Source organism: Nuphar pumila, chromosome 1 (assembly GCF_984573655.1).
Source record: "Nuphar pumila chromosome 1, dmNupPumi1.hap1.1, whole genome shotgun sequence".
Lineage (NCBI taxonomy): Eukaryota > Viridiplantae > Streptophyta > Magnoliopsida > Nymphaeales > Nymphaeaceae > Nuphar > Nuphar pumila.
The window spans coordinates 175,064,097-175,082,576 of record NC_143249.1 but is presented as its reverse complement, the minus strand read 5'-3'; the positions used below and the strand labels follow the sequence as shown (position 1 = coordinate 175,082,576).

Sequence of the window (18,480 nt, the reverse complement as noted above, 5' to 3'; positions counted from 1 at the left end):
GATATTTTGTACATATCATAAAAACATGATGCAGTCCAACGTACTATATATGATATTTTTACAATATCATTAAAAATGTGAATGTCATAATTTTATCATGATATTTACATTTTTAACGATTTTTTTTTATAAAAAACTAATGGGTGAATTTATTTTTAATATGTTCTATTGTTATTTCTTCTTACAAATATATTTTTCCTTTATTTTTTTTGATAAAAAAGCAAGAAGTATAAAAAATGCTCAACTTCTCCTGGGATTTTGGCTGCTGTCATTTTGCATTCCAAAATGTCATGATATTTGTCACATTGCTTCAATGCTACCGTTCAGCTAATCAATCTAGAAGTAGGTATGTAAATGGACTGGAGTCGGTTCGGATGTAGGCATCATTGAATTCGGCCTGATAGAATATTGTCTAATTGGATTTGGATTTAGATGACAAGTCAGATGGAAAAGGTAAAATGGTATCTGGATCCGACTAGCTTGGATACATTTCATATGTATTCGGATTTGGATTATCTATCAGATCCGATTCAATATGCTAGTCGAGTCATCCAACCTTGACCAGTTTTACTAATTAGACACTATGCATCAAAACCTAACTCAAGTTCTACTGGACCTGACTAGTTAGATACCGGGCCATACAGAGTCTCGATAGGGGCTGTCAATGGGTTAGCTTTGTATCAGGTACCCGACCTGACCTGAACCCGAATTCTTAGGTATGAGCATAAAAGTGCTGACCGGAGCAATATGCTGATGGGGTTTAGGTTATGAGTTTTGCTGGATACCTGACCCAACCCCACTTTTTTTTTGGGGTACCTGACCTGAGTGTAAGGGATGGTAGTGGACCTAGGAAGAAATGGGTATACGTCCCAACCCGTCCCATTTGGGAGTAGAAATGGAGGTTATGGAACGTGAAATGGACTAGGGATGCAGGTGAAAGTCAAAACCTGTGTGGGGATGGACTTATGGTTTTTCCTGCCCTGCCCCGATCTCCGTTAATAAAATGACTAATATATATATATATATATATATATATATATATATATATATATATATATATATATATATATTATGTTTCAAAATTTCAATGTTCAACCAACTTAATATATAAAATATTCAATCTTTTATTCATATATATATATGTTTTGAAATAAGTTCAAAATTTCAATGTTTATTAAACTACCTAGGGCAAAAACGAGATCGGGCCGGAGTGGAGGTCCAAAGTTTTTCCTGCTATGAGGATGGATTGTGGGTGGAGGGCAATATTTTGAGACGGGGCAGGGATGGAGACCTTGCCCCTGCACCCGCCTCGGTCCATTGCCATATTACATGTAATTTTATTAATAATAAATTTATGAAATTGTAAAAATCCGGGTTTGAGATTTCATTTTGGTGACCTAGCAAAATCCGAACCCGACAAATTGTTTGGGCGGGTTCGGGTATACCCTGATGGGTCGGGTGCCCGACGCGTTGGCAGCGGAATACAGGCACAACAACAAACACTCACTTGGGCGTCATCGTGTACATAAAAAAAAAAAACGACATGATTTGCTTCACACAATAAAATAGAAGTCTTCCTCTCTCTCTCTCTCTCTCCTTTCATCGCCGAGGCCCTCTTCCTCTCCCTCCCAAATTTCGCGCCCTATTTAGCAGAAATCCAAGAAGATCAAGAATTGACGTGCTCTCTCTCCCTCTCTCTCTGTGAGTGTGGGAATTGGAGGAGAATGAGGGGTCACGATCTGATAAACACCATCATCCCCGACGAGCTTATCGTCGAGATCTTCCGGCACCTCGACGGCCAGAAATCCCACCGCGACGCTTGCTCGCTCGTCTGCAAGCGGTGGCACAGGCTCGAGAACGAGACGCGTGTCACGATTCGGATAGGCGCGTCCGGGAGCCCCGACACCTGCACGTCCGTCCTGGTGAAGCGGTTCGTTGATCTGAGAAATGTGTACATTGATGAGAGGCTGCCGGTTTCCCTCCAGTTTCAGACAGGATTCCCCCTCCGGAGCCACCGCGTCCGTGGCGGAGGCCGTCATTTTAAATCTGTAATTCTCGGCCTGGATTCCTTGCGATTTGGGTGCTTTTAACCTCTCCTTTTGTCCTTTCGGATCACATTTCATTTGCGAAAACGTAATTAGGAGCAATAGTGAAGGAAATTTTGATTTAATCAATGATGTGGTTACTTTTTTGTGTGACGAAAATCCAATGGAATTGAGTATTCACCAATTATCAGTTGTCGATATTTTTTCATTAAACTATTGGTTTGGATGGAAATGAATGGACCCGGAAACTTCAATATTTATGGTATTGCTGCACGTTCTTTAGTGATTTATGACGTTAATTGAAAAGCATTACATTATGTGTAGTATGAGAACTTATGTTTTAAACATTTATTTGATTAGATTGCCTCTGAATATGGGATAAAAAACGTAGGTTTTACACACTTTCAGAAGATCAGTGCGGTAATCTGCACGTTGATTGAACAAGTTTCAGTTAGACCATTTCTTGAATTTTGGGTTATGGTGGATTTGGGACTTGGAGATTTGCTAAGTGGGTGCAGATTCTCTTCTTTGGCCGAGAATTAAGACTCTAACCCAGCTTCCGGGGAGTCATTGTTCTATGAATCAAGAATTGAGTGATATGCATTTTAAAATGCTGGAGCGTCAATTGAACAAATTTGTTGCAGTATGACCAATTCATGGGTTTCTCATGATGGGTGGATTGGGCGCTTGTAGTTGCAGATTCACTTCTTTGGTCATAGCCTATGACGTTAGAACTGACATCCTGTAATCATGGTTCCAAAATGAGAAGAATCGAGCAATATGGGTCCTCAATCTGAAGAGTGTGTTTATATGATTAAATGTGCTTTTTTGAGAGTTAGAGCTTCAGTGAAACAATGTTAAACCAAATTGTGGTTTTGATAGCACACATGTTTGTGCTCATACACACAGAGCATGTATTCACGCATGCCCCCATGCACGCACACACATATATTAGGATTTTGCTGATTGTTTTTCTTGGGAAGAAACCACGAAAGTCCTGGCTATTTTTTGAAGGAACAGAGGAAAAAGCTGGAAAGCTGAAAAATTGAATTTCTTGTGAAAATGTTGCTATAATTTTGTGAGTATTCAAATTTCCAATATATTGATTAATACCATGAGAAATTCTTCATAATGGTAGATCATAAATTTATAGCACAAATATCACCATAACTTTGAGAGTAAGGCTCTCTTACTGATCACACTATTTTCAGTTCTATTTTGCATTATATTGTTGCATGACATAGACTTTCATGTGCAGAAAATTGGTCGAGGCAACACTAACAAAGTACGCACTTCAAAACTTCGTTATGCAGCAGAGAACAGTGGGTCTGAGTCCGAGCTTGAACTTTGCAGTTTATCTGATGCAGGCTTGGCAGCTCTTGGGAAAGGTTGCCCAAATCTTGAAAAGCTAAGTTTAATATGGTGCTCTGCAGTGACAAGTGCTGGTCTGAAATCAATATCAGAGAACTGTAGAGACCTAAAAGCTTTGGATTTGCAGGTTCTTTCCTCTTACCACTTGAAATTTCTGTTCCTTTTATGGTCTTGAGAAATCCTTTGTTATTACATGTTTCATATATCACTCATTTCCAGAATATTGTTGCATTTCTTTGCAATGTAGATGCCCTTGAGGATATTTATCTTTCATAGTAAAAATTTTCTGCCTACAATTCTGTTGCTTAGCTTGTTATCTGCTTAATGTGTGAAGTACAATGTTATATTGCTGATAGATCGAGATCAGTTTGTTGACAAATTGGAGGTTTCATTAATTGATGAGCATTCCTAATACCATACCTTCTTAATTCTATTATATTACACTTTTGGAACATAGTTGACAAACATCAGGCCTACCTATTGATTACTGCAATATTTTATTTTTAATCTGAACTCAGGTAGTATCTAATGTTAAACTGCAGTTTCCTATTTCTTTACCTATTACTTCCTACTCCTGGAACTTTTCTAATGAAACCTGAAGATAAAAAGAAGGAAATCTTGTAAGAAATTCCAATACGAGAGACTAATGTGTTTTAATTTTTGTTACTAGGTTATATAGTGTTCAAAATGTCAACTCTTCTAAAAGTTTAGAAAAATGCATGGGCTTATTAATGAGTGTTTTGCAAACACAGTCAAGCTTATATCAGTAAGTTATGCAAGAACTGGTTACACCCATGGTCACCAATATCTCTGTCAACAATTTTCTTAGCAAAGCAAATTTTTTGGGAGAATCTAAAAGTAGCTTTTTGGAAAATCTTGGCAAGCTTTCATCTGTTTCAGAAAGAAAGGAAGCTGTTAATAGGAGCAGGTAATATATTAGAACAAACAGAGAAATGTCAAGAATTTGGAAATATAAGGAATTAGGAAACGGGATTTCATTTAAACTTGAAAAAAATTCACTATAACATCAGAAACCGCTAAAAGCTGTTGATATTAATAATATAACTTAAAAGTATCTGTATATCATGATATTTTCCAGGGTATTGGGGACATACCTGGTGATCTTTACCCATGTCATAACTGTGCAGCATGCATATTTTTATTTCCTCTATCTGTTTCCATATTATTTTACTTTTGTTGCACATTCTTGCACTTGATTAGTGATTTTACCTCTCAAAAGAGATATTTTTCATGTTATCTTTTATAGTCCATTCTTTTTGCGAGGTGAAATGCACAAGCTTGCAATGTCATTGTATCTAGGCCTATTTGGGAGCCTTGCATTGGGATGGGAAACCATTTCCATGTGTTGCCAACATATGGTTTTGCTAAAATGTGGTGTTGAGGATGGAGTTGCCAAAACATGCTCTTGTGATGCAGTGTTTTGGCAAACACCAATCTCCCAAACAACATAGAACATGAGAGCACTGACGAAACTGCAACACACCTCAGAGTCGAGGCTCTTGAAGAGAGGCTTAGATGCACTCAGGTGGGAATTTGTTCCTAAACCTTGTATTATAGATTGGATGTAGGAATTTACCCTACTTGCACGAATCCAGCTACCAAGAGAAAACCATGTCCTATTTGCTTGGTTTCATGTTTGCAGTTCATGCTTCATATGGTATGATAACTTTAGCAGCCTTGAAGGATATTCTCATCTTCTTTACGTTATAGTCTCCCTTGAGGCTAAGCTTCAAAGATGAAATTTCATTTGCGAGTCTGTAAACAGAATTTCACATTCTGGCAATTACTATTTTTGGTTCGACACTATGGTGACCAAAATACAAATATTGCAAAATTTATCCATATCCATTAATATGACTTAAGCTCGATAATGTTTGCATGTAATGCAAAACATTTTAGTATATGTTTGTATTTCAGGAAAATTAGAATATTAAATATTTTGGCTTTCACCTGACTGATTGTTCACTTTTCATAAACTTACAGCAACCTGTGACATGTGTTGATGTTTGTAGAGTTTTTATAGGATACGACTTAAAATAATTCATAATAAAGTTGCTGATTTGAGCAATCTGAAATAACCAATATCAATAATAAAATTTAGTAAATGCAGTTTTCCCATATCTTGCCACCAGCAGCCAAAATTAGCAGGTTGATATAAGCTGTGGATTATTATATTCGGAAGCAATTAGGTTAGCTTCTACTGTTCTACAACACCTTTTGGACCAAAGGAATTCTAGTTACGTTTAACAAATTAATTGTAGTATTCATCCTTTTTTGAGAAATTGCAGATGTGCTTCATCCATTTGTCTTCCGCATGCTGTTGAGTTCGAAAGCCTTTTGATATTCTTGTTAAGCTGTCACACAGACTCTTCAAAAGGGTCGCCGCACCTGCGTTGATGCTACACGACACTGGTGCAGGTGCGGCACCCGGTGCGGCTAATACAAAAATATGCTGCACCGGGTACGGTCAACCCACATCCAAGTTTATATTTGTCCAAAATGGATTCAGTCAACTTTGACCGAGTCCATTTTGGTCAATGTCTTAAAAAAAGTAGTAGAAGAAGAAGTGAGAGATAGAGAGAAGTAAGAAAAAGAGGAGTAACGAAGAGTGATAAAGAGAGAGGTACATGTACCACCTTTACCTTCTTCTTCTTCTCTTACCCACAAAGAGAGAGAGAGAGAGAGAGAGAGAGAGAGAGAGAGAGAGAGAGAGAGAGAGAGAATGGTGGGGTTACAAAGGGGGAGAGGTGGGGGCTACGAAGAGAGAGAGAGAAAAGAGGGGGAGAGGGGCGGTGTGGGTGAGGTTTATGAAGAGAGAGAGAGAGAGGGAGAGAGGCGGTGGGTGAGGTAGGGTGAGGGTTACGATGGGAGAGGGAGATAGGGACGATGGGTGAGGGTTATGAAAAGAGAGAGAGATATGTAGGGTGGGGGTTATGAAGAGAGAAAGAAGGAGAGAGAGGTGGTGGGCGAGGATTACGGAGAGAGAGAGAGAGAGAGAGAGAGAGAGAGAGAGAGAGAGAGAGAGAGAGAGAGAGAGAGAGAGAGAGAGAGGCTTGTGTCCCACCTTTTTATTAAAAAAGGTGAATCTGGATCAAGTGTGGATCCTAATATAGATCCACACTTGATCTAGACCCAAACTCTCATTCTTTCTCTTTAGTGAAATATATATATCCTCCCTGCAACCACAAACCCAAGTTTTTTTAAAGTGCCACACCCTCACTCGCACCAGTGTGACATAGTTGTTAAGCCTTCTAGATTAATATTTCCTTCACAAACCATTTGGTTTTGCAATCCAAGTTTTATTTGGTGCCTCAATAAATTAGTGATTGCTTAAGGTCTAAATAATATAAATGGAAAATGATGGTATTACTCTTGAGAATAATCATACTTCATAGAATAGCTAGAAGATATTACAATATTCCTCGCATACCCACCCACTCGATTTACCGTGAATTTGGGGGCATTTTTGATGATTTTTTCCTTCTGCTAAAACACTGTTCTAGCAAAACTCCACTTTTGCCCGTGAAATAGAGATTTGCCTATGCATTGAAATAACAGAACTCTATTTAGTTGCAAGATAACTAATGAATCTTAGTTGTGAGACCTTTTTTCTTTCAACTAATTTTCTTCCACTCCACTCCCATCATCCCCATCACCACCACTACTATCATCACTACCACCACTTCTTCACCATTGCCATCACCACTAATACCACCACTACCATCCATCACCACTAATACCACCACTACCATCCATCTATCACCATTTTCATCACCACCATTACCACTACCCACTACCATTGTCATTACCATTACCACCACCACCATCACCACCATCACTATTGCCATTACCATTACCATCACCATCACCATTATCACCATTACCACTACCTCCATCCACCATTATCGTTACCACCACCATCTTCATCTACCATCACCATCACCACCATCAACATCACCACACTAGGTTTCACTAGTCCTATAACAACTAGATTTTATAATTGAGTTTGCTATTTTACTGTAATTGAATTTTGCTAAAACTGTATAGGCGAATCTCAGTTTTACTAGCGAAAGTGAAGTTTTGCTAAAACTTGTAAAGGCTAAACAATTTTAGCAAAATTGAGATTCACTTATTCAGTTTTAGCAAAACTCAATTGCAATAGAATAATGAAACTCAATTGCGATAGATTAGTGAAACTCAATTGTGAAACCTAGTTGCTATAAGACTAGCAAAACCTAGCGGCAGTGGTGAGGATGATGGTGATGGTGGATGGAGATGATGCCAATGGTGATGATGGCCTTGGTGGCAATGGTGATGGTGATGGTGGCAATGGTAACGGTGATGATGGCAATGACAGTGGTAGTGGTGGCGATGAAAATGGTGATTGATGGTGGTGGTGGTGATGATAATGGTGGCGATGAAAATGGTGGTGGTGGTGATGGTGATAATGGAGAAGTGGTGGTGATGATGGGGGTGGAGTGGAAGAAAAGTAGTTGTAAAGAAAAAAAAAAGTCTCACAACTAAGATTCATTAGTTCTGTTGCAACTAAATTGAGTTTTGCTATTTCAATGTATAGGCTCTTAGTTTCATTGGCGAAAGTGGAGTTTCGCTAGAACAATGTTTTAGCGAAAGGGTAAAATTAACAAAATTGCCCCCAAATTCAGAGGAAAATCGGGTGGGTAGATATGCAAGGAATATTGCAATATCTTCTAGCTATTCTGTGAAATGTGATTATTCTCATGTGTAGTAAGGAGCATTAAATTGAGGATGGATTTGGTATTTGAACTCTGGATCATGTTTGATCACACTATTTTTCTTTTCATGAGTATCTTCCAACCTATGTCACATGGGTGCGGGTGCGGGAGCGGGAGCGGGTGCGGGTGCGGGGATTCGGCACTTCCAAAAAACCCGGGTGCGGGGGTGCGGCAGGGACAAAAATGTAAAAAAAAAAATATATATATATATATATATAATTTTGAAGTTTTAACAGTTTAACATTTAACAATAAACATTATCATAAACTCATAATATGATTCATCATGCATGCAGTATATCAACCTAAATATCAAATTATCAATCAAATAAGTAAAGCAATTACATAAATCGACCTAAATATCAATCAAATAAGTATTGCATAAAAGAACTAAATTACATACCAAAGTATATCCTGATGAAGTAATGGATGCTAATAATTTTCTTCTTCATCATCAAATGCATCATTAGAAGGAATACTGGGCTCAGCTAAATCCATGTTTGTTACGTTGAATTCATGTTCTCCCTCGAAGTCACACTCTTCTGGGTTTATATCCCAAAATTTGGATGTTCCTTGTCTGCATTATAAACCCAATTTGAAAATGATAAATACAATACAAGTATATTTAAATGAAAACTAAGAAATAATCAAATAACTAAGAGAGCAAATTAGTACCTGTATTCATCATTGCTTCGCGAAAGTAATCGAAGATTTGAATGAACATATACTAAATCCTCTGCACGCTTGCTGGTGAGTTTATTTCTCTTCATGTTGTGGATTTGAGAATATGTGCTCCAATTTCTTTCACAACAAGATGAAGTAGCAGGCTGCGATAGCAATCTTAATGCAAGACGTTGCAGAAGAGGTGTTTCTGATCCAAATGTTGACCACCATGTGATAGGATCTATATTATCTTCTTCTCTCGCGAATAATGCCAGTGCATATAATCTCGAAGATGAAAATTTTCCAAACTCTTGTGTGACTTGATGTAGAAGATATGCTTCTGGAAAAAGTCTTGTCATACACATATTTCTATGTCTTGATAGCTCTGGGTCTAAATTTGGAGGGACACGACCAATACCACAAGCCCGCCACTTATTTGCATAATATTTTGGATTAAGAGAATGTGCCATGCAATGCAAAGGAGTGTTGCTCTTATCCCATCTTCTGACTAAAATTGAATGAATATGATTAAAAAAATCTGAATCATCCATTGCAGGATTTTTTTCTTCATGCATGAAAACTATAGCTTGTATTTTTTCAATCATATTATCCCACATTTCATAAACTCTGTGAAGCATGGGCTCATCCTTATCAACTTCTCTTAACATTTCCCAAATAGGTTGCGTAAATTGAAGGAAGTATACCACTCTGTCCCAAAACTCATTATCAAGAATGAATTTCTTAATTTCTTGAGCCTTCATATCATCATCAACACGATAGAATGTCCAATTTTCATCAGTCACCATGTTAATCAAAGCATTCTTCACTCTTTTAATCCTCTTCATCATCACAATGATGGACGCAAAACGTGTTTCAGCGACCTTCAACAATTTCAAATCAGAATGCCTATTAAATATAGCATTAGCACGATGGTGGTTAACAACAAAATTCCTAATGCTTTTGACATTTCTTTCTAAATCTTCAATTCATGAACATAAAGCATATGCTTGTGATTTTTCTTCTTCTTTGGGGTTGCATATGCTCTTTAGGGTTAGATTTAAGCTGTTGCTACACATGGAGTCCAAAAAATATGAGGGTACTCACTCTCCAAACTCAACGCTGCACTTTTACAAACCGGAGCGTTGTCTGTAATGATTTGTACCACTTTCTGATCACCCACTTCTTTTATCACTTCTATAAACAATCCCTTCAAATACTTTGCATTTTTATATTCCCCAGATGCATCAACTGCTTTTAAGAATATTGGGCCACTAAGCGAACAAACAATGAAATTGATTAATGGACGCCTTTGAATATCTGTCCATCCATCAGACACAATGGAAACTCCATTTTGCTCCCATGAATATTTTTTAATTTCTAGCAACCTCTCCACGTTTGCCCTCTCTTCTGCAAGAAGTGTGGTTCGTATTTTTTCTGAACTTGGAGGCACATAACCACTCAAATTACAATTTGCCAAGGATGTTACTAAATCCTTCCAATAAGGATTTCTAGCCGCATTAAATGGGAGTGAACTAGAATAAAAATACCTCCCAACTTTTCTATCCAATTCTTCTCTTCCATATGTATTGAATGCTGCTTGTATCGTTCCTCTACCTCCTAGATTGGCTTTTCTTTTTTTTTTCAGCATCTTCTTGGTGGCTTGCAAATGGCACACTGAGTGCAGAAGAATCGGCCATTGCCTTTCTCTTCTCATATTCTTCTTGTATTGCCTTCGCATTGCCTCATCAACTTTTCTGCAAGCTGAAATGCCATGTCCTGGTATCTTCAACAAATGAGCCTTCACTCTTGTGTAAGACTCAACAAAATCTTTTTCGCAGAGTTTGCATCGAAATCTTTTGTTTCCACCACCTCCTTCTCCAGATTTTGCAAGTTTATCTACATGTATCCATAGTGGCCCCACATCATCAATCCCACTGCAACTATCAGCAAAACTAGCAGCAGAACTCACATGTTGGGATGAGGATGACGCAAGTCCTTTCCCTTTATCCGTCATTTTTATCCTGAAAACACAAAAAAAATATATTACAATTTTCAAATCAATTCGAAAACACAGGGAGAAGGGGGGGCTCAGCCCCTCCCTTGCCAACCCAACAAGAGAGCGAGAGCGAGGGGGGCTCGGCCCCTCCCCTGTCGACTCAAAAAAAAAAACAGATGGGGGAGGGGCTCGGCCCCTCTCCTGCCGACCCAAAGAAAAAAACAGATGGGGGAGGGGCTCGGCCCCTCCCTTGTCGACCCAAAGAAAAAAACATATGGGGGAGGGGCTCGGCCCCTCCCCTGTCGACCCCCCCAAAAAAAAAACAGATGGGGGAGGGGCTCGACCCCTCCCCTGTCGACCCAAAGAAAAAAAAATATGGGGGAGGGGCCCGGCCCCTCCCCTGTCGACCCAAAAAAAAAAAAAAACAGATGGGGGAGGGGCTCGGCCCCTCCCCTGTCGACCCAAAAAAGAAAAACATAAAAGGGAGGGGCTCGGCCCCTCCCCTGTTGACCCAATCGACCCAAAAAAAAGAGGTACATGGGAGAGGGGCTCGGCCCCTCCTGTGCCGAAAAACGAGGGAGCAGGGGAGGCTCAGCCCCTCCCCTGCCGACCCAACAAGAGACCGAGAGAGAGGGGGGGGGGGGTGCTCGGCCCCTCCCCAGCCGACCCAAGAAAGTGAGAGACATACCTGCGAGCCGAGAGGAGGAGTCTGGGAGGCGGAGCTGGGGGCGGCAGAGCTGGGGCGGCGATGGGAGAGCTCGAGCTCAGGGGGAGAGAGAGGAGATATTAGGGCAAATTTTTTTTTGCCCTAATCCTCCTCCTTTTCATCGGGGGAAATTTTTTTTTTTCGCCCAAAAATGTGGACAAAAATGACCTTGGGTGCGTTGACCGCACCCAGGGTCGTGTTGACCGCACCCGGTGCCGCACCCGCACGCGATCCCGCGTCGCGTTGCGTCGACGCGGGTGCGGCATCTGTTTTGCCGAGTCCCTGTGACATAGCTTCCAACAATCAATTTGAGAACCTAGTTTCTTTGAGTGAATTATTGCAGATTTACTATGATGGTGCACAAAATTTGTGCTTTTTACGGTTGGACATAGCTAGGCATATTTGGAAGCTTGCTTAATGTGCACACCATTTTCTCTGAAAAGTATATCATGCAATCAATTTTGATAGATTAAACTCATTATTTTTACTATTGAATTTTTGGATTTCTTCCATGTGGAATCTAGATTACCTAATGTGTGTATGTAGGCTATTACAAGGTTGTAAATACTGGATCATCACCTTTATCGATCGGACCCAAAGTAACACCGTATTGTATAGTAAATTTTTGATAAAAAATTTCAAAAAAATAAAAAAATAAAAACAAATAGAAAAATTAGCAAAAAATCTAAAAAAATCACATCACATGAAACAATGATGAATTGCACAAAATACAACCATAAAATTGCATATGAAGTATTTATGTCTTAAGGCAAAATATTAAATATCTTGCAATTAAGAACATACCACTAGACTCGTACTTTAATATTACATAAACAAAAATATTATGGTAATAGTTGCACTCGATTTTCAATTCGTTTTCACTCATTACTTGAGTGCCTCATTGCCATGTTGGATAATCTTATGCCATCTTTGTTGGAGTGTAGAGCTTGATTTCTACCTTTTTATAAATCTTTAATTTTCGTGGATCCAACTTCACGGTAAGTTGGCGGGGGTTGTAGGGAGTAGCGGCCCCCGAGGCAATTTTTTTTTGGAGAGTAGCTTTGTAATTTTACTCACAACAACAACAACAACAACAACAACTACGCTTTCATCCCAAAACAATTGGGGTCGGCGATATAAACCAAAAAAGAAAATCATTCTGGGTCTTCCACATGAATCCTTCTCCTCCAATCATTTCTATCCAATGCCATGTCCTCGGTGAGGTTTAAAGCATTCATATCCTTTCCTATCACCTCCATCCATGTCTTCCTAGGCCTACCCCGACCTCTTTTAACTAATATATTTTCCCATTTCTCCATCCTTCTAACTGGAGCATCATTAGGCCTTCGCCGAATATGTCCAAACCACCGTAAACGATTCTCTCTCATCTTATTTTCAATGGGTGCAATGCCTACCTTCTTACGTATCTCCTCATTCCGAATCTTATCTTTTATTGTATTTCCACACATCCATCTCAGCATACGCATCTCAGCTACACTCATTTTTTGAATATGATGTCTCTTGGCAACCCAACATTCCGTACCATATAGTAAAGCGGGCCTAATAGTTGTCCTATAAAACTTTCCCTTCAACCACAATGGCATTCTACGATCGCACAACACTGCAGTTGCACTCTTCCATTTCATCCACCCAACCTTTATCCTATGATTTACATCTCCATACTTTTAAATGATAGATCCCAAATATTTGAAACAATCATCCACCAATATTTCTTGCTCACCAAGCTTCACTACACTCCCATCACTACTTCGTTGCTTACTAAACCGACATTCCATGTATTCTGTCTTACTCTTACTCAACTTAAAACCTCTTGCTTCCAATGTTTGTCTCCATAATTCTAACTTAGCATTAACCCCAGCTCTAGACTCATCAATCAAAACAATATCATCAACAAACAGCATACACCACGGCACATTTTCTTGAATTGATCTCGTAAGCTCATCCATCACTATAGCAAATAGGAAAGGGCTTAAAGCATATCCTTGATGTAACCCAACCGTTATAGGAAAATTGGTTGTCACCCCTCTACAAGTGCGGACATTGGTTACTACTCCTTCATACATATCTTTAATTATACTAATGTACTTGAGAGAAACACCTTTCTTCATCATTGTCCACCAGATAACGTCACTAAGTACTCTATCATATGCCTTCTCCAAATCAATAAAAACCATATGTAAATCTTTGTTTCTTTCTCTATTTCTCTCAATAAGTTGTCTAAGATGTATAGCTTCCATAGTTGATCTTCCAGGCATAAAACCAAATTGATTCTCCGATATCATGACAACCTTCCTCAACCTAAACTCAATCACCCTCTCCCAAAGTTTCATAGTATGACTCATGAGTTTTATACCACGATAGTGAAAAAATGATGGAAATGTACTTTTTTACCTTAACCCATTTATTTGGGTGAAAACAGTGTAAATGCACTTCTAATGTCCTCTAGACAAATAGAGAAGTTGGCGTTCAAAAGGTATTTAAAACCCAAAATGAAAAAATAACTTTCGACCTTTTTAAAGTGTGCCAAAGATTTATCGTAGTATCGTATGATATACCCAATACGGGTACGATACACACTCATATCGCAATACAAGTGTATATTGCCCAAAAGTAATGATACTTATCGTGCTGCACGGTATGATACAATACGTACAACATTGGGATATTATATTGGATACATCTGTATCGTTCAAGGTAATTTCTCGGAAATATTTTCAAAAAGTGATTTTTCATGGGTAAATCTTGAAAGATTTAAAAATTAAAAAATATAAATAATAATAAAATGGTAGTAAAATAATAGGTTTTCTGTTATTTTTATTGCAAAAAATATAAAAAAACAAGTTTTAAAAGTTTTTAAAATACATAAGAAACCAAAAATAGAAAAACTGATCTTAAAATATATAAAAACAAGAAAACTTAAAAAAATATCATAATAATATCACGATACTTACATTTTGCGATATTTTGAAAATATTGTGATATTTTGCCAATATTATTGGGCTAGCTGAAATGGCGATAATATTGTGATATTTTCAAAATATCGACGATATTGGTGACAATGATTGGAAAGTTATTTTTTTATTCCAGTGACCATTTTATGTTGATGATGCATTCATAAAGTACTGCCAAGCTTTGTTATGTTGTAGTGTCTGAAACTTCAAATAACATACTTCAAATATTTAGTTTATGCTGGGCAATTGATTGGTTAACATCCATGGCAACTTATGATTGTTTCATCTTATGGGTAAAGTTTCTAGAAGCCATTATGCTGCCTTTCAGCAAAAGATTGACTAAAACTTTGACTTAGTCTATATTTTCTTTCTAAAGTTGCAAGGTTTTTTGCAAGTTTTTCCTTATACCTTCCTCACTTCTGTATGTTCAGGGTTGCTATGTAGGAGATCATGGTCTTGCAGCTGTAGGCCAATGCTGTAAGAAACTTGAAGATCTAAACTTGCGCTTTTGTGAGGGTTTGACTGATAAAGGTTTGATTGAGTTAGCTGTTGGTGTTGGAAAGTCATTGAAGGTTCTCGGTGTGGCAACTTGTGCAAAAATAACAGATATTTCACTGGAAACTATTGGTTCCCACTGCACCAATCTTGAGAGCCTGTCTTTGGATTCAGAAAATATCAGAGACCAAGGTGTAGTTGCCGTAGCCCAAGGATGTGCGTCCTTGAAATCTTTGAGGCTCCAATGTGTAAATGTTACAGACAAGACCTTGCAAGCTGTTGGTGCCTGCTGTTCATCATTGCAGTTGTTGGCTTTGTACAGCTTCCAAAAATTCACTGACAGGTACATGGCAATGGTAGTGTTTGAAGTGTCTGTTGTTTGTCTTCATTTTAATTTTTAAGGTGCCAGACAATGGTTGTGACCATAAGCACACACAAATAGGTAGTGATGCAAATTGGTTGGAGTTCCCACCCAGGTCCAAACCAGATCCAACCCAATATTCTCATATCCAAGTAATACATATCTGAATTCAGGTTGTTGTCAGAAGACTGAGAACAAATATGGATGGGCACAGGTCTAGGCTAACCCATTTTTACTTTTCCACATGCAAAATCTATACACCTTAAACCAATTTTGGCAGATCCAGTATCCAGGGGTCCACTATGAGATCAGGTTGGATCTGGATCCAGAATTGGGCTCACTCTTCAAGAGTTTAACACAATGGGTCAAGCATGGCCAAATCGTATCCAACCTATGGTAATCGAACACTCCATTTGCCCTTCGTACCCGTGTCGACATGCGTATCCCCATGTCGACACGCGCCGACACCCGGACACACCATTTTACCCTCCGTACATACAAGTTTTATTAAATTTATAATTTATACTTATATTTTCAGTTTATAACTTTATATTTTCAGTATATAATATATATTTTAGATATAACATATATAATTAGATTATATTCAGTTTATTTTGAATTTATTTGTATTTATGTGACATATATACTCACATTTTTTGGAATTATTTTGCTTTTCACATAGATGGATATAAGTAAATCAAGGAAAGCGATGCGGAAGCAAAAGAAATAGGCAAACCACAACACAAGGTTTATAGAGATTCGGCTAAACCCAACCTACGTCCTGAACTCTTGCCCAATCCACTATACCCGTAGCTTCACGGTGCTAGGAACCAAATCCCTTAGCTTCATGGTGCTAGAAACCAATAACAACGGTTTCACACTGCTTGTGAAACCCAACCGTGAGCTCTACCGACTCACCATAATTACAAATACAAATGGTTGAATATAATCATTCTTTTTCACCATACAAATGTGAATACAGTTGTAAGCAAGGGTGAGTGAAACCCAATACAGAAAAACTCCAAATAATCTCAACACTAAGCTAAGAAATTGATGAAGATCACATGTTGGAAGGCTTTAGAACACTTGAGAGCTTTGATCTTGAAGAGCTTGATGATTTGATTTGTTTCCACAGATTAAACAGTGTTGGAGTAGTTCTACTTCTTCCTCTTCAATAAATACTTGGTAATGATCTCGATTCATTGGGAGAGTCGTTGGGCACACAAATCAAGAATTTTAAACGGATTTATGACCGTTAGAATCGCCCGTTGCTCTTACATGTTGACATTCATCATTCGGGTCGACACTTCATGTGTCAACATATATTCCTCGAGTGTCAACATGTCATCATTCGGGTCGACACTTCATTCATATTTTCAACTTCGTTCAAAGCTCTTTTCTTCAGCAAATGTCGACATTCAGATCTATGGGGTGACATTTCACTTTTGATTACTGAAGGGGTCAACACTTGCTTCACGAATGTCGACACTCCTCTGCTTAATGGATATTCAAGCATTCGGTTGCTAGAGGTCGACAAGTCATTCAAGGATGTCGAGACTTCAATCCTGAGAGTATATACTTCTTGATTTCTTCACGAGTCGATGCTTTGAACTCAGTTCAAGCAGGCATACATTCGGTTTGTCGAGAGTCAACATGTCATTCATGTGGGTCGACATATTTTGCCTTTCAATATGACACTCTTTTGAACTTTGTTTATGGGCTCTTCACGGGTTGACATGTGCTTTCCAGAGGTCGACACTTAATCGGTAAACTCTTTGCATTTTTACTTAAATACCTCATTTCAAAGTGTGATCTTTTTGGCACTTCTTGAAGAAAATTTTGGGACTGAAATGTGAATGTTTCCTGCACTTAAAGTCAGTTAAAATCCCTGCACACTTAAGGTTTAACCATTAGTACTTTAGAGAGTTTTGTTATCATCGAAATCAGTGTAGGAGTTCAACAATCTCTCCCTTTTTGATGATGACAAAACTATATCAAAATCAATGCAAAAACAAAGTATGCATAATCAAATTTTTATGGTTCAAACATTTCGGAGTTCAAATTTGATTCAAATATGGCATTTCAAATTTTAACTTTCACATTTGTGCTCATATTGCATCACTTTAATTCAAATATAGTACATTGTTAACAATATTTCATTCAAGTATATAATAATACATATAACATCCATATTTTTAACAAAATTGTATCAAATCTCAACAAACATCCATATTTTTAACAGAACTTTATCAAATCTCAACAAGTATATATGTTTCTCTCATTCATTGTAATGCATATTTTTGCATACACCATACATACATTTTTGCATTACACTTCACATATACACATGTTCATTTTTTCCCCATATACATACATTTCTCCTCCTTTTTTGACAACATAAAAAAGGATTTCATCCAATCATTTAAAATAATGTAAGCATACAAAAAAAAATTGATCTTTTGGAAGAAAAAGATATACTGACATCAATAACATTCCATCATATAGTTCATATGAAACATTTAAGCATAAGATGAAAAGAAAAACATCCATTCATCATACATTTTCAATGAGTTTAAAACTTTTGTTACCAATGGTGCCTATACCAATGATCTTTCCTCTCCCATTCTCTTCATAGACAACCGATCCACGATCTTGCATTATGAGAGTGAAAATATGATTCGTCTCTTGTCATATGTCTTGAGCATCTGCTATCCAAGATCCATACATCATCATCAATCTTGGCTTTAAGACATACTTACAAAAAGAACAAGTTCATTTAGAGAGTTTTGGTATCCAAATTTGTTTGGGTCCGTTTGAGTTACTCCATAATCTTAGTTGATCCTTGAGAATCTACTTGGCTTTCACCTTTTGTCCATTCTTTTGAAACCAACAAGCATTGTATACATGACCCTTCTTGCTACACAAATTGCAAGTGGCAAATGAAGTACTTGATAATTTAGCTTTGACAAAATGCATCTTGGAAGGAATGTTTTTTGGAAGATATCCTATTCCTTCTTTTCTAAAAACTCCTATTTGTGAGCCAAGCATAACATTTAGCATTTTGGTACTACCAACAAATTTAGCAAGGGAATTATTT

At 37.9% G+C, this 18,480-nt stretch overlaps 1 protein-coding gene across 2 annotated transcripts in view; it reads left to right on the top strand.

Annotated features, from left to right (window-relative positions):
* The first annotated feature begins 1,556 nt into the window (after positions 1 to 1,556).
* The window catches only part of LOC149851333 (uncharacterized), a 45,641-nt gene continuing 28,717 nt past the window's right edge, over positions 1,557 to 18,480 (top strand). For both annotated transcript variants that reach the window (XM_090000207.1, XM_090000198.1), the window contains exons 1-3: positions 1,557 to 2,048; positions 3,304 to 3,543; positions 14,959 to 15,365. In XM_090000207.1, coding sequence (XP_089856333.1) covers positions 1,725 to 2,048; positions 3,304 to 3,543; positions 14,959 to 15,365 — 971 coding nt within the window. In that variant the 5' untranslated portion in view covers positions 1,557 to 1,724. The remainder of the gene's footprint in view (positions 2,049 to 3,303; positions 3,544 to 14,958; positions 15,366 to 18,480) is intronic.